This window comes from Acipenser ruthenus, chromosome 4 (genome assembly GCF_902713425.1).
Source record: "Acipenser ruthenus chromosome 4, fAciRut3.2 maternal haplotype, whole genome shotgun sequence".
NCBI classification, from domain to species: domain Eukaryota; kingdom Metazoa; phylum Chordata; class Actinopteri; order Acipenseriformes; family Acipenseridae; genus Acipenser; species Acipenser ruthenus.
This window is the reverse complement of record NC_081192.1, coordinates 41413676-41430268: the sequence shown is the minus strand read 5'-3', so window position 1 is coordinate 41430268 and position 16593 is coordinate 41413676. Positions and strand designations below refer to the sequence as shown.

Here is a 16593-nt window from a genome sequence, read left to right as displayed (position 1 = left end):
ACAGAATATGTTATACCCATTTGCACTTCAAATGTAAATGCACATAATGGGCCCGATTTACATGACATTGCAAAGTAGTGGTGCTGGTGCAAAGGTGGTTTGGGGATGATTTTTGGAAGTCGGGGCAAACTTTTTTGTGCTAAATGCGATTTTTGAGCCATGCCTTGTGCCATCTTTTAGGGCTAGCACTAGCGCCAGTGGTCGGCAACTTTTGAGGTGTGGTGTCATTAACATTTAGTTGTGAAGTGATTTTGATGCAGTGCAAAGCCAGTGCTGGGTGCTGCATTTGCATTTTGAAAGACATCGCAGGCAGGCTTATGAAGAGATCAATCATCAGTGGCGGAGGTAGAAGGAAGTGAACCATGGAGAAACAAGAGAAGAGCAACGTAAAGACTAAACATAAGTTTATATTTATAATTTCAAGAAATGTATCAAAAACAAAGAATTTTAGGAAAAATCTTTTGTAGCAAAAGTTTTGCTTTTGTGGATGAGGAAAAAAAGTTACAAGAAATGGATGTCTACAATTATTTATTTCAGAAAAAAACTCAAAAAATGCTCATTCAAAAGTATTCGTACCCTTTGATGGTATGATAGTATTGCCTACACAGTGTTATAAATTTCACTATGATAATGCAGAACCTAATTCTAGAAAAGTCTAGAAAATGCTGGATTGTAGGTGAACATTCTTAGAGAGTATAAAAGGGTTAGGCATAGGATGATTGCTGTCATTACCAATAAGTCAATATGGGAAAAAGTAAAGAGCTATCTGAAGACCTTAGGCAGAAAATTATTTATTGCCATAACGGTGGAGAAGGATACAAGATTTCCAAGCATTTGAGTATCTCAATTTCAACTACTGTTTCTATTATCAGGAAGTGTAAGACTCATGGTACTGTCACAACTCGGTCTAAGAAGAAAGAAGGTTATTTCACCAAGAACAAGTAGAAGAATTGTGAGGAAGGTTAATAACAATCCGAGATTGACTGCCAAAGATATTCAAAGTTAATTGGCTGCAAGTGGGACTGCGGTTTCCATTTCAACCATAGGTCTAGTATTGGTGAAGGTCTCAATGGTCGCAGGCCAAGGAAAAAGCCACTCTTAGGAGCACGTCACAAGGACAACCGCTTAAAGTTTGCAAAAAGTCATTTGAATGATGGATATGAGTTCTGGTCAGATGTTTTGTGGAGTGATGAAACACAAGCTATTTGGTCACGCTGATAGTTATGTTTGGAGAAAGCCTGGTGAGGCATACAAAGAAAAGAACACCATACCTACTGTCAAGCATGGAACTGGTAATATCTTTCTACAGGGGTGTTTTTCCTCTAATGGCACAGGAAGTTTAGTTCCAACACAACAACAACGATCCAAAGCACACATCAAAATCTACTTCAGAATGGTTAAAAAAGAATAAAATCAAGATTCTGGAATGGCCTAGTCAGTCCCGATCTAAATACGATTGAGAATCTTTGGTATGAGTTGAACAAGGCTGTGCACAAGATAAGTCCTTGGAATTTGAATGAACTGGAATTTTTGCGTTGAAGAAAAAATCACAAAAGAATCATGTCAAAAGCTCATTGACAAATGCTCTAATTGTTTAAAAGAGGTTATTTTGCTAAAGGTGCCTTAACTAGCTATTAATTTCATTTTCCTTGTCGGGGTATGAATACTTTTGAATTAGCATTTTTGGAGTTTTGCAAAAAAAATCTGAAATAAATAATTGTAGACATCTATTTCTTGTAACCTTTATTTACAAAAAGGACCAGGTTTGTTTTCGAGAAATCTTTAGAAATTATAAATTTCCATTGGGGTATGCGAATTTTTGACTACAACTGTGTATCTATAATAAATCGAAATAGAGATAGGATTTTGCATAAGGTAATAATTATGTATTTGCTTATAAAAGTTTTCTTTTATTAAACCATTTTATATTTTAAATATGTGCTAAGCTAAAGCAACAATTCAGAAGGAACACATTGTGGCTTTTGCTACAAAAGCAAACCAGACACCTACATCCTGCGACAGACTCAAAAGTCACAAATAAGATGTCTGGGCAGACAGCCGAAAGTAACAGGTGTCTAGTTTAGATACGCAGATAGATGGGAAAACGTTTGTATGCGTGGGCAAGGTGTGAACAGAGACAGCCACAAAGAGCAAGCTAGTTTGAACAGGCTTGAACAGCAATGAAAGTAGGAAGTTAGGTCAATTTTGTTCATTTAAGTAAAATAAGTTAAATATCATAGAATATTCTATAGCTTTGGGCTGATTTCACCCCCCCCCCCCCCGAACAGGAGGTGTGTTAAAGGTGTGTGTTAACAGGATGGTCACCTCAATGATTGGATATTGAACAAGAAGATGGGAGGGGAATCACCCGTGAAGTTTCCATATAAATATATGTGTTTTTCCTGTTATAACTTGTTCTTTTCATTTCCTTTAATTGAACCCCAGATATCTGTGTTCTAATACAAACATATACATTGAGTAAGACGGAGACTTGCAGTTGAAGTCAACTGTAAACAATGTCTATATGATTGTATTGGGGGAATGCCTTTATTTCATATAAACTGGTTTTGATCAAAAACCATTTGTCAGTTTATTTTCTCCCTACATTGGTATACGAATGACATTGGATGTCATATTGACCTTCCAGAGGACACAAGCTTTTAGGGAACATGACCCCACACAGCTCAGAGACCCGAGGCTCAGTGGGTGTCCTTCTGTCTGTATGATTTGTATATCTATTTGATCGTCCCACCGTTTTGCTCAGCTTCAACATCACTGAATCAAAGTCATCTAGTAAGTACAGCTATGGCCAAAAGTTTTGCATCACCTACAATTTTAGGATTGAGACCGTTTAAAAAAGAAACTATAGGAACATAATTTTGATATTTTATTTAACATCATGTAATCATAGAAACTACAAAATTATATTGCAAAGGTCTACCGGAAGCCGTAAAAGTAGTACAGTGTTTCATACAGATTTCAAAATATTTAAAATTTGTCAGTTTACTACAAAGGGCATATAATTAATTCAATATGTTTATATAACATTATTCATCAGGTTTAATTCAAATTTATGAAGCAAATTTCAAACAAAAATGTTGGTAGGTGATGTTGTGGGATGCACGGAGGACGTAATTAAAAAGCAGGCGAGTTTTCAGGGATTTAGTATATGTATTTTCATGGTGAAAGTACAGGACAGTGTAGATTATTAAAGTCCCCATACATCATTCTATGATTTCTTTGTTTGTTTGTTCCACTGTGATTGTGTGATTGTGATTTTTTTTTTCATTGACTGTTTATTGTTGCATCTTTATCATTATAGGAGAGGTTTATGGAGGCCCACATTTTCTTCAATTTCCTGATAAACATACTTCTATCAGTAACCATAAGAACCAGAATTAAGAATCTGGTCATTTTTGGAAACATAATAAAGTTTAAAACAGAATTGTAAACAATGTTCAAACTACTGCTGTATTAGTATGTCAGACACAGACAATAACACATTGGATTTACTATTATTGACATTTTAGATAACTGGAAATCCGTGGTTCCATTTTGCTGCCAGGAAATGAGGAACAGAAAAAAGTGACCTGTATAATCCAAAAAAGATTTAATTAATTTGACTCTTGCATAGCTTTTCATTAAAATACAACTTCTGCCTTCAAATGGAATTTGATACCTATAATACAAGTCTGACACAGATGCTGCTGGTTCTAATATACACTTGAAAACAAGTTCCTAGTTGGATTCCAGGGAAAAATTTAAAACGGACAATATCTATCAACATTCTGTGCTGATTTGCATAATCTTGCCTCCCAGTAGGTTTTTTTTTAAAACAGCAAAGAAGCGTGTATGTTTCATAATGATCCAGTATTGCTTCACTTGCTCTATAATATATCTGCATTATTATTATTTGTTTATTTATTATTATTTGTTTATTTAGCAGACGCCTTTATCCAAGGCGACTTACAGAGACTAGGGTGTGTGAACTATGCATCAGCTGCAGAGTCACTTACAATTACGTCTCACCCGAAAGACGGAGCACAAGGAGGTTAAGTGACTTGCTCAGGGTCACACAATGAGTCAGTGGCTGTGGTGGGATTGAACCGGGGACCTCCTGGTTACAAGCCCTTTTCTTTAACCACTGGAACACACAGCCTCCTGCATGAGTATAGATTTAAACATAATTTGATGTTATGATAAATACAACAATGTATTTATGAATACATTAGAAAGAAAGCCAAAATATTTTAATCTGGGGTAAATGAACATTTAAATATATACTAAAGAGCTGGCCAAGTCAACAGTTGAAAGATCATATCCTCACATGAATTTCTGGAATTAGAACCTCAATCACAATGTGCTGGCATTCAGAAGGGCTTAGTGAGGATTTCTGAAACCTAGTTTACGGCAGCTACCGTAGACATTTGTGTTAATACACAACAGTGTTCTAGATGGTGCTTTTGCTTACTAATAAAGGCACTTTGGATGATGTTATATGTCTATGGCAGGCAAATAGAACCAAAGAACAGTTCCTGAACTCATAGTCAAAGCACCAAAGAGCCGTAACATAAAACAATAAATTAAAAAAGACACAATATTTGAGTAATTAAGCAGTGTGGAGTAGTGTGGAGTAGTAGGGCTGCAGTGTGGAGTAGTGGTTAGGACTCTGGACTCTTGACCGGAGGGTTGTGGGTTCAATCCCAGGTGGGGTACACTGCTGCTGTACCCTTGAACAAGGTACTTTACCTAGATTGCTCCAGTAAAAACCCAACTGTATAAATGGGAAACTGTATGTAAAAATAATGTGATATCTTGTAACAATTGTAAGTCGCCCTGGATAAGGGTGCCTGCTAAGAAATAAATAATAATAATAATAAAACCACTTAGATTGCAAACATCATATATAGACACAGGGAAGTAAAAGCAAGATAAATTGACATTTGTAGCTTTAATGTAGATATTAGAGACATACTTACTGCTGTAAGTGATGTTAAATCCTCGTCCAGACATTGAATGATCTGCTTGAAACTCTAAACGCAAGATGTGGCTATTACTGGTGAGGTGAGAAGGGACCTCTGCGCCGGTGAAGGTACCCAGCACAGATGAATCAAGTAATTCGCCATCTTTCACAGCCAAGAAGTCAAACTGAGACTCCAAGTCAAAGTCATTAAAAGCAAGGTGAATTCGACTCCCTGGTTCAGAGATGATAAGCCAAACACAATTCAAGTTGTTGCCGTAACCTTCTGGGTAATCTGGAGAAAGAACTGTTCCCATGGGTGCAGTGAAGTTAGATAAACAAGGAACTGCAATAACAAAAAAGGAAAAAGCATTTTATTTAACAATTTTATTTAACAAGCTGTTACACTTTTACTCAACAAAAAAATATACATTTAAAACAGAAATACATTGTTATACGATTAAGTTATGGCAAAGTGTTCTTCGCTCACATCTTCGTTAAAATTGGTCAAAAGCCTTAAATAACCCACAAAGTGGACACATCCCTCATTGGAATAGTTTTCAGTATTGAATAACTGAGAAATAGGTTATGTCACATATTTGTTATGTCAGACATTTGCCTGCTATATTTTATAATCCAGGTGTGAAGAGATTTCATAACAACTCTAAACTACGTGATTCTGTTCTGATTACCTGGTGCTCAAATAACAGAAAACAGATAGCTGGTATTCATTCTTAAGAGGGTGACATTAAAGTATGTGCAAGGAAAGAGTGTTTCCTTTAAGGCACAAAGGAATTTATCTGTGGAAATATCTGCATGAATTTTACTTAAACTGGAAAGTCGCAAAGAAAGCAGTTATTTAAATGTTTGAATAATACAGTGAATCATTATTGAAACTTAGTAAAGAGGAAAAAACTACACATTTTATTAACTACTGTTAAAAAATAAATTAATTTTTTTTTACTCACAAATGCAGATTGGTATATTTGCAGACCACTGGTTGTTATTTTGACAAACAATGGACCTCTCTCCAATAAGTTCAAATCCAAACTGGCATTCAAATCTTAGACTGTCCCCATTTGAGAATCCATTGCCTTCTCGGATGCCATACAAAGGTGTCCCTGGATTGCCACAACTCTCTTTTTCAATTTCTGTTGGGAAAAAAGTAAATTAAAACTCTGAGCATCGTAAACATATTCTATGTACTAACTAAAGATTTAAACAAACTTTTAAAATAGCATGATTCTCACAAGTCCCTTATTGATTTGCTAATAATATTTTTGCTTTTCAAACTTTATTTTCACTTTCAATGAAACACAATTTCCCTTCCACAGTGCTATAAATGTGAAGGAAGTGCATGTTTCTTTCTCCATTCATTTCCTATGTTACAGTTAACAAGACCCCGTGAGGTCACATGTTGTTCTAGATTCTAAAAGTTCTTTACTCCAGATTTGTATAATCTCAGTCTTGTGTGTGTTTTCATGTTTATTTAGACTGATCATCTATGATAGTCTGGGAGCCAGAACCCAATATTTGAGTTTTTGTTTTTCAGCATTATATATTTATTTATGTGGTATCAAAAGAAATCCAAATATCTCAGAAATAAGAGATGTATTCTTGACAAATAAGTTGTTCTTATTCTAACCAACAGACATTGTTTTACCATAGCTTTGATGGCTTTTCTTTGTCTACAAGATTTGGAAGTTTTGGCTCCAATGTGCCAAATTTGGGAAGAGCAGAATGGTTTGGAAAGATTAACTTCAGCAGCTCCAGTGCCCTGGGACTAAGTTGACACATGGCTTCACTGGCTATCCTTATGAAGTGGACCAGTAGTAAAACAGATCACTTTTAGTACAGGACTTCTAGGGCTTCATACTGGTCTTCAGCAGACATTATAATCCCCATCACACACTACATTAGTAACATATGCATTTACTTAAACCACAACAATAAAATAGGCTATTCAAATAATCAGCCAGTTATCATTCTGCTGTTTCTTTTTATTTGCACTATTTCAAGAAAGTATATGTGTGTTGTTAAAATGAGTAATCAGAATAACAGGATGAGTTAAAACATAATATACTTAAATGACACATGAAAGCATAATATATTGCCAGTAGAATTACAATACTTGTGGCAAAGTGGTTAAGAGTGTGCAGGTGCAGGAGTGATGCGGAGATCAATGAAAGGCAGACAACAAGAATCCAAAGTGCAAGGAGGTTTATTTTTATAATCCTGTTCTGGTGACCGTAAATAATAATCCCAGGCAATACACAGCAATGTGTATTGCACTGTTCTAAATAAAGGGTTTGCAGTCCCAAATAATAAACACAGTCAATTACACACACAATATACAAACACGGTCACCAGTCCTGGGTGCATGCTGTAGTGTTCGTGGTGCAAATACAATTTATATCGTGATACAGGTGAAGTGAGGTCTGGGTTAGTGCAGGCCTCAGGCGACAGCTCTGGAACGTGTTAGCCGTCCACTAATAAATAACAAGTAACAAATTAGAGACAAACAAACAAAACACTCACGGTACGATATATATATATATATATATATATATATATATATATATATATATATATATATATATATATATATATATAAACACTGTTCCTTCCGCGTCGTTCCTTAACCATAAACGAAGGAACAGATCACGTCGCTCTGTCCCCTTTTTGTACCGTCACTCATGACCCCTTGGTAAATGATTGCAGCCACTTCTATTTTAGACTTGTTTTTCCATTTTTTGAACTTGTTTCTCCTCATGAGAGAAGGCAAAACTAATAGGTCTATCGCATGTGATGCAAAGTTAGGTGTTTGTGTACGTCTGTGTTTTACTTTTTCTAGTCGATTCATTATTTATCGGTAGTCGTTATTATTATTTAGCTATGCATCTATTATTTTCTTAACTTATTTTTTTATTTGATGTGTAAAAGAATGACGAATAAATCTCGTTGTTTTTTTTTTATTATTGGTTTAGTTTTTATTTTTACGTTGTGTATGTAGCCTATGTAAAGAACAAAGACATTTAGCTGTAATTATTATTATTTAGCCATGTATTTTATTACTAGTTTACTGTGTGTAAAGAACAGAAAACATTATTTAGCTGTAGTCACTAGTATTATTTAGCCATGTATTTTATTATTAGTTTACTTTTACTTTGTGTGTGTGTATGGAGAGTCATTATTATTAATTTACTTTGTGTGTGAAAAAGGATGGAGGAGAATATTATCTATTATTATTATTATTATTATTATTATTATTATTATTATTATTATTATTATTATTATTAATAATAATAATTGGTATTTATTTTAATGTTTTATGTGGGTGTGTGTAAGCCAGAAAATGGATGGAGACAATCAGCTCTAGCATCTGGTTCAGTCACTGAAGAGGAGGAGGGCCCTGACTGAGGAAGAGATTGAGGGCATGTACACCATGGCGGAGGACCTCCTTGATGAAGAGCTGCTGCAGGAGGATGAGGAGGAGAGTGATCTGGAGGAGCCCCAGCCCAGCACTTCAACTGCAGGGTAGTTTTGAAAATAAATAAATACAGCACAATATATAAGGTTTTTTTTTTGTCTCCCTCCCTCCCAAATAAAATTCTTAATTTCAAAGTTTTATTTGTAATATACTTTTTTTTTTTAATAAAACAAATAAACATTTTACTTGATAACTTGTGTGTTGTTTCTTTATTTTTATACTGAAATATAATTGTATCTCAAACAGGGCAATAGTGTTTCCAGTCTCACTTTTTGCCAAGTTTTAACCCTAGTCTGCCTTTGCCATTTCGGAGGTTGATTTTTGTAAAATACTATGCATTGCAAAACCATATCTAGCTCTGCAACTGTACAAGATATTTTAATTCTGATTTCAGATTTGAAATCCTTGACAAATTGTGAAGATACAATATGCTCTAAGTTTTTTTTTATATAACACTTGGAAAGTGTTATATAAAAAAATATATTATTTATAATTTTTCATATTTTGATAATTTTTTGGGGGGGGGGGGTGTAGCTCATATGAAAAAATCACCCCACAACAAAATAAATTACATCAATGGAAAGATCTACTTAATGCCTTTCTGTAGGTGTATTGGGTTTTAATTTCTGATTTAAGGTTCCAAAACTACAAGCGTTTAAAAAGAAAGTGTTCATATTTATGACCGAATATGGTCATTCCCCGTAGGCAGCATAGGGTTAACCCTGGGAATGAATTGTCAGGCCATCCAGTCCGGGGTACTCTGTTCCCTTTACTTAGCGCCCTCACAGGTCGGGAGGGAGATTTACCACCAAGAATCATTCTATTTCTGTCACACATATCTAGAAAACAACTTCAACAGCAAGACAGACAAAACAAATTATAGTATTACACAGAATCTAATAGAAAAGAGCTGCATTTCTGCACTATATAAACTGTTAAAATGAAGTACCACTCCAGAGGCTCAAGGTTACAACTTTCTATGTCCCATTATCCACCAGCAGATTTGGCACTGACAAATGGCTTCAGTTTTCACAAGCAAATAAGCAACAGAACTGCTGTGTAGGCCTAATCCACAAACCTTTGAAAAGCTGATGGCCTGATGAGCCAATACAAAGCTATTTTACTGTAAACCCAAATTGACGTATTACATCTAATCACAATTATTGAGTTCTAATACATAGTTTTATCTTTAGCTTCAAGACTACTATCACACATCTTTAATTGAGATCATTTTACTGCACTACAGTAAATCCACTAATACAGCTGTGTATTGTTGTAGAGAGCTAAATAAATAGAACATTTTTGCTACAGGAATGTTTAAGCCTAAACCTGTGCGCACGACAGGAGAAATGGGGTACAAATGCAACCCAAATACACAACTTAACCCTTTGCGGTCCTATGTCGGACCTGGTCCAACATTGCAACTATTCCTATCCGGTCCAATGTCGGACCCTGTCTGACATCATCAAAAAGATGCAAAAAATGGGTTTCTAGTCGTTTTTTCTCCGGAAAAAGCCGAGAAAACCATTCAATGGCTGAGTGGGAGCAACAGGAGCCGAGACAAGCCGGAAAAAAAGGGTGTATCTCATGAATAGTCATACTTGCCCCTGGCATTAGATAACGGCAGCCATAAGGAAACAAGCTGGCTGCTACTGCATCCAGCGCTCACAGAATATCACAGACATTTGCAGAGCTTTTTTGAGATGTTATAGGAATAAAATAATGACGTGGATCGCATTATTGAGGAGTTTGGCGATAAAACGAGTGATCAGGAGATGATTGATCGATATGTACGACTATTATTATTATTATTATTATTATTATTATTATTTATTTCTTAGCATATGTGAAAGCTACAGCGAACGAAAGGGTGGGGCGGGGCTGGAGATGCCTAGTGAGTGCTTTGTTGATATGTAGGGCCTTTTAAACCCATTTGACTGTGGAAAAAAATACTTTTAAACAGCACGTCTAAAATTAACTGCACGTGTGAAAATAAATTGGACCTGACGCGCCTGACACGCACTTAATAAATGGACTGCAGAGGGTTAAACCATTCTGTACTGAATAAACATTTTTTTTATTATCTTAAATCTTGCTGAAAAGATAACTGCTTAAGGCACAAGCACGATACAGTAATGCCTGTTCAAGGTTTCATTCTAAATCTTGGAAGAAAGGAAAAACTAAACCCTTACATTTGTATTTATAGAACAATTGAGCTTTACTTTGAAACAATCAGTTAGGTGCATAAACAAGGATGAAGAAAATGTTAACCTACAGCTGACAGTAGAGGGCTGCTCACATTAAGCTAAATGTTGGGGTCAGAAACATATACAGTTGCTACAGTTATTATTTAATTGGACTGACTGGCTATGTTTACAGCGACTGTTGGCACCCACTGTAGAACATTCTTTTTTCTTGTTTTTTGATGTCATCATACCATCACCATACTATAACTTTTTAGATTTTAGAAACCCTGGTTCTAAACATGGAACACCTGCCAGGGGTAGTGCCAGTTTGGTTCTATGGACATTGTTCCATTGGGTCAGAATACATCAAATTCCTGAAACAAATTGAAGAATCATCAACTTACTGAGACAGAAATACTGTACACTTCCTTATTCCACTGCAAATCTTAGGTCAATAATTGCTTATTGCACAAAGAAAAACCAAAGAAAAACAAAACACAAGGGCCAATGAAACTTTGTATTATATATACTATAAAACCCTGTAAAACCCAGACTGTATGCAGCTTCACTGTCAGCCACCAGGCGTGTTTATTATGTACAGATAAGTATTTTTGTACAAGTCTCGCCACTAGGTGTTTTCCTGTTTCAATCTCACTTGTTGCCAAAGCCCTGTTTATGGCGACCTCTAGGGGTGAGTGGTGGAACAGTGGTGTCTTCCAGGTGAAAACAATCAATATACAATCAAACCACGGCTGTGTTGCCAACAATGACAATCTCAATAGTGAGGTTCAGAGTGGTACTCACATTGCCTTTCTTGGTAAGAAGCCAGGTTAGTGCTTTCTCATCTATGCAGCAGCGTATAGCAGTTCCTCCATGTTGTTCCTGAATTCCAGTCCACCCCAGCTTGACTCACTAGCTGGAGTCCTTGTTTGCTTCCTTCCAGTCAGCTATTTTGGTTTCCCTTTTCAGTTGTTTTTAGTTAGCTTGACACACTCGCTAACTGCAAACCCGAAATATAAACAACTCGACAAACTTGTTGTTTTAACTACTTCAATAACTCTAATCACACACTTTCATTAGTTCTGCACTAACTAACCTATTCACTAATTATTTTTAGTTTTATCCCCACGTGTTGCTACAACTGTTTAAATAATGTTCCTTTAATTTTTCTTTTCATTGCTAATATCTTGACAAATGTTTACATTTATAACTTTAAACTGTGTTCAAAGCTCTTGTAAAAATGGCCGCTCTAGTGCACTGGTATTTGAGATCTGTCCTATAAATCACTGCAGGAAAAGCGATTAAAAAAACAAACAAACATAACAACAAGTGCTCTGTTTTTTCTGTTCTGTACCACATCATGGATCATTATTACTGTGTTACCTGTTGGCATGTGGGCAATAATTCTTACATTATCAGTGCACTAGAGTAGACATTTTGAAAAGAGCTTTGAAACCGACTTTAAAGTTATAAGTGTTAAAAGGTGTCAGGCTGTTAACAATGAAAATAAAAATGACAGTACATTATTTAAACAGTTGTAGCAACACGTGGGGATTGAAATGCTATATTTTTCGGAACCCCGCTACTTGCTCTTAATGCTTCTGGTCAGTGTGACAGATGTAGACAGATCATGTAGCCAGGATGTTTGTCAACCAAACAAAATCACATGTGTCTTATTTCCACTGATCTAAATGCCTCAAATACTTTACAAGCAACCCATTTGTTTTTAAAATAAGGGAATGAGTATTTATGTATTATATTATACATGTATATGGCTTGTATGTTCAGGTCCATGTATTTCAATGCATTTTTCATTGTTGATTTTCTAAGTAACATATTTTACATTTATTACTTGTTTTACAAATGACAAAAGATGATGGTCACGTTCGTAAATATAAATTCACACAAAGAGATGTGTTACGCTTCGAATGAGGCATATTTAAAATCTGTGTTTGACTACTGAGTACATTGTTTGTTATTTAGGGTGTATCCATACCTGTTAAGAAAGCAATAATACACTGCAGGCATAACTATCTGTCCACTGACGATCTTGGCTTGTTGGATTTCCCGATATCCACCAAGTCCTTATGGGATACATCTGACCCACACTGCAGTATGTCTCTGGGCAAGACAGCTCCAACTACTCTTTTAGGTTTTGGGAAATTAATTTGCATGGTTACTTTGGTGATTTTTGTAATATGCTTTACCATACCTCTCTGGGTTTTACAATGCTTACCCGTGCTTTACTATGCTTTCACTATTCTTTATTACTTTGCCATGCTTTGATAAACTTTTATAAAGGTAAGATGGGGGTTAGTATATCAGTGCCCATACACTATACTAGTAATAGCAGGTATTGTATCAATATGATATACTGTAACTATTTGAAATCTCCTGGTTATGCAAGGCAATGACATCACAACGATACTGAATCAAATAGGTTTTCACAATACGTTATATAAAAAAGATGGAGTAGCTATACCTATAAAAACATAAATGTGTAATTTTTTAAACTTTACTAATATGATGTGGGATAAAGACAACTGAGATTATGTATTGGCTGTCAAAAGTCATTTGTTAATTTTAAATGACTATATCCAGTAATAATGATACATTTACATCTGTTAAAATCTCAATTGAGTTTGAATCAATCTTTTCCTACTGAATGGCTACAAGTTGAACATTTATTAAGAATATAGCAATGTCCTTTCTACCTCAATGGACTGCTGCTAATAGAGGACCTATTTCACATGCCTTCTCATGACATAATACTGTACCTTTGAAGTGTGATTTAAATCATAAATGGATTCATTCAGTGATCAACATGCAATTGAGTATATTTCTTATAAAACATTAATATATCACAAGTGGTACTAATTTAAACCGAACAGAAAGAAAATAAATATTGTAACTATATGTACTGTATGTTCCAGTCCTTTTCACAGTACCTAGATGTGCCATGTGTTATTGTGTACATAATTAGGCCTACATTTCTATTGACATATGAAGATGGTTAAAATAATACACAGTGAAGTGTACAGTAGTTCCACTGAAAGATCTTTAAAATGGAATATGAATAATTCTTGAAATACTTCTGAACGGACAACATATTCTCCTTGATGTCTCAACATGAAAGATATTTATTATCTTCTGACAGAAGTTTGAAAAAATGTAAACTTAAAAAAAAAGTTAATATATATTTTACATTCAATATGAATGCTCATAAAGTGCAGATTGTAATATATATTGTGACTGAAAAAAACTTTTAATACAGTTCTTCATGGTATCTCAAGGTACTAGGGGTACAACTTCAGTATATTACAGTAGTAAAACACTTTACAATTAAAGTACTTCAGATATCACTTAATGAGCAGTCCCGCTTTTTTTTACACCTGAAGCCTGAAGTAATTTACAATAATTTAGCAGTGAATGTACATTTTTTCATTGTTCTGTTTCAGAAGGCCACATTTGAGACATGCTTAGACTTCATAAGCAATTGTCTCATAAATCATTTAAATGTAAATTTAAGCGTAACTGTATAGTGTACAAGAAATAACAAGTGTATATGATTAATGAAATCAGGGGCACTTTACTAGTTTATCAAGTGGTGATTTGTTCATTATTGTTCATATTTTAATCATGACATACTATTAATCACATTCTTAGCTGTGCTATGTACTGTATATGCTGTGGTGCACTACACTTCTTCTTCAACAAATAATATCACATGCTGAATCATATTATACATTTTTCAATGGCAAGTTGTTTTTTAATGCTCAAAGTGACAGGATTGATAAGTCTATTTAATGCAGAGGACAGTTGGTTTTGCAGCATTCCACGTGCAAGTGGGAGACATTGCAACCAATTAGCTTGTTGGGAGCTCCCTACAATTTATCCTGTATCATCAGCAGTCTGACCCAGACCAGCGTGTTATTAACTAAGGTGCTGTTCCACTCGGATATGACAGTGAATGAAGTGAAGCAGCACATGAGACATCTGTGGGTGCTCTCTAGGGAGCTGAACCAGCCGAGTGATGTGTATGGAATTCCCCTTTGATGCAAGCTGAAAAGAATGATCTGCTGAAGCACAGAAGCTGCATTCATTGTCAATTCTTTAGCAGTCCAGAATTTGGGGCATTTTATTTGAGTGGTTTAAATCGCATCTGCTGTTGTGGATTGAATACATGATGTACAGCTTGAATTTGGCAGCTTTGAGCTAGATGGTTCCTGCCGCATTCTTATCTTTATGATAAGTTGTAAATGAAATATGGACAGATTTACATTCATATTAGCATGAGCTGCATGGTTTGAAGATCTTACTATACTGGAAATGGTAGAATTGTATGTGAGTTTTGACACAGATGTAAGTAGCACATAATATCAATATGAGAATTAAAAAAGTTAATGTGTTTCAGTATGTTGCATCTGGCATATAAACTGACCAAAAGGAAAACATATTGTATTTTGACTTGAGCTTTGCACAAGTAAAGAGATGCATCTTGGAGTGAAAGGTGCAAGAGAAGCACACCCCTGAGCTTTCATAATCCTCTGCTCTAATGCCAAGAACATAAAAAGATTTTGGAGTTAAAAAAAAAAAAAAACAACTATATATATATATATATATATATATATATATATATATATATATATATATATATATATATATATTGAAAATAAACATCTTATGATGCACTTGGACACATCATCAGTGATGTAACCTGAGGTCATCAGGTGTTTCGGGTCTTTCAACATCATACACCCTCGCCCAGGTGAGCCAGCCGGGGTTGATCAAGCCCCGACTTGTGTCCAAGTAGCGTGTCTACTTCACCCACGGGTCATTCCTCTTGATCCACAGCCACCTAGAGGCTCTTTCAGCTGTATATATATATATATATATATATATATATATATATATATATATATATATATATCTAGCAATTGTCTGTCTTAAATACAATTTCCTACTTACAGTATTATATCATAATTTACAATTAAAATTTAAATTAATTTAAAACATTTACATTGAACTTTATATAATCTTTGTGACAGGGCCTGAGTCCCTGTACCTTGTTTATGATGTAAATAAAGTGTATTGTTGATATGTGTTAATATTAAATTCCTTTCCTGTTTAATGTCTTATCAGGAGTGCTCTGTAGGGTTCCCATGTTGTTGTATCTGCTTAGATATTGCCATTTCTGCAAAACATTACTCTGGGCTTCTTGAGGAAATGAGGTGGGGAAGGATGACTACTCTGGACTAATTGAGGAAATTGACTACTATTTACTAATACCCCCAGATTCCATTCTAATGCAAGTTCACACTAATTGGGACCTCTGATTAATGAGAGTTGCCTAAACTACCAGTACCACTGATACCAAAACAATCATCAGTATGTTGCATACTTAAACGCAGTCTTGGTGTTATATTAGTTTAGTGTGGCTACACCCCAGATACATTATCTCTATGGGCTACACTTTCCAGAAATGCCATGCTACTATACTAAACTACGTCCATGAGCAGATGTTACTGGCTAGCACCGCTGTCGTAAAACACTGACACGAGTTTTCACAGCTTGTGAGAGACATGTGTTGCAGTGCTAGCTGTGGAACAATAAAACTCTGCTTTGCATTCATTTATTTGATTTTTAATTGATTCCTGCAATTTCATATCCATATAATATCTTGGAACACTGGCAATGAATCAAGTGCAAGTTTGGCATAATCCTTGTTTTATGAGAGAATGCTTTCCAATAACTGTGTTTAATGCAGCTGGATGCTTTACGAGATCCAATAGAGGGAATACACCTCCTCGTTAACAAATGTAATGGCTGGTAAAAAGAAGCAAGCTGTACAGTTATTGCTGTGTACTGTATGCATCATTGTTTGGCAATTTTTTCCAAGGCGTCAGATTGAATAAGAAACATTTTTATCAGACTTTAAATGTTTACAATTGTCTCTC

The 16593-nt window shown here is 35.2% G+C and overlaps 1 protein-coding gene across 2 annotated transcripts in view; it reads right to left on the bottom strand.

Moving 5' to 3' along the window:
* The window catches only part of LOC117400350 (CUB and sushi domain-containing protein 3), a 524933-nt gene that overhangs the window by 181222 nt on the left and 327118 nt on the right, over positions 1 to 16593 (bottom strand). For both annotated transcript variants that reach the window (XM_059022384.1, XM_034000180.3), the window contains exons 13-14: positions 5929 to 6111; positions 4980 to 5306 (exon numbers count right to left, since the gene is read on the bottom strand). In XM_059022384.1, the coding sequence (XP_058878367.1) occupies positions 4980 to 5306; positions 5929 to 6111 (510 nt within the window). The remainder of the gene's footprint in view (positions 1 to 4979; positions 5307 to 5928; positions 6112 to 16593) is intronic.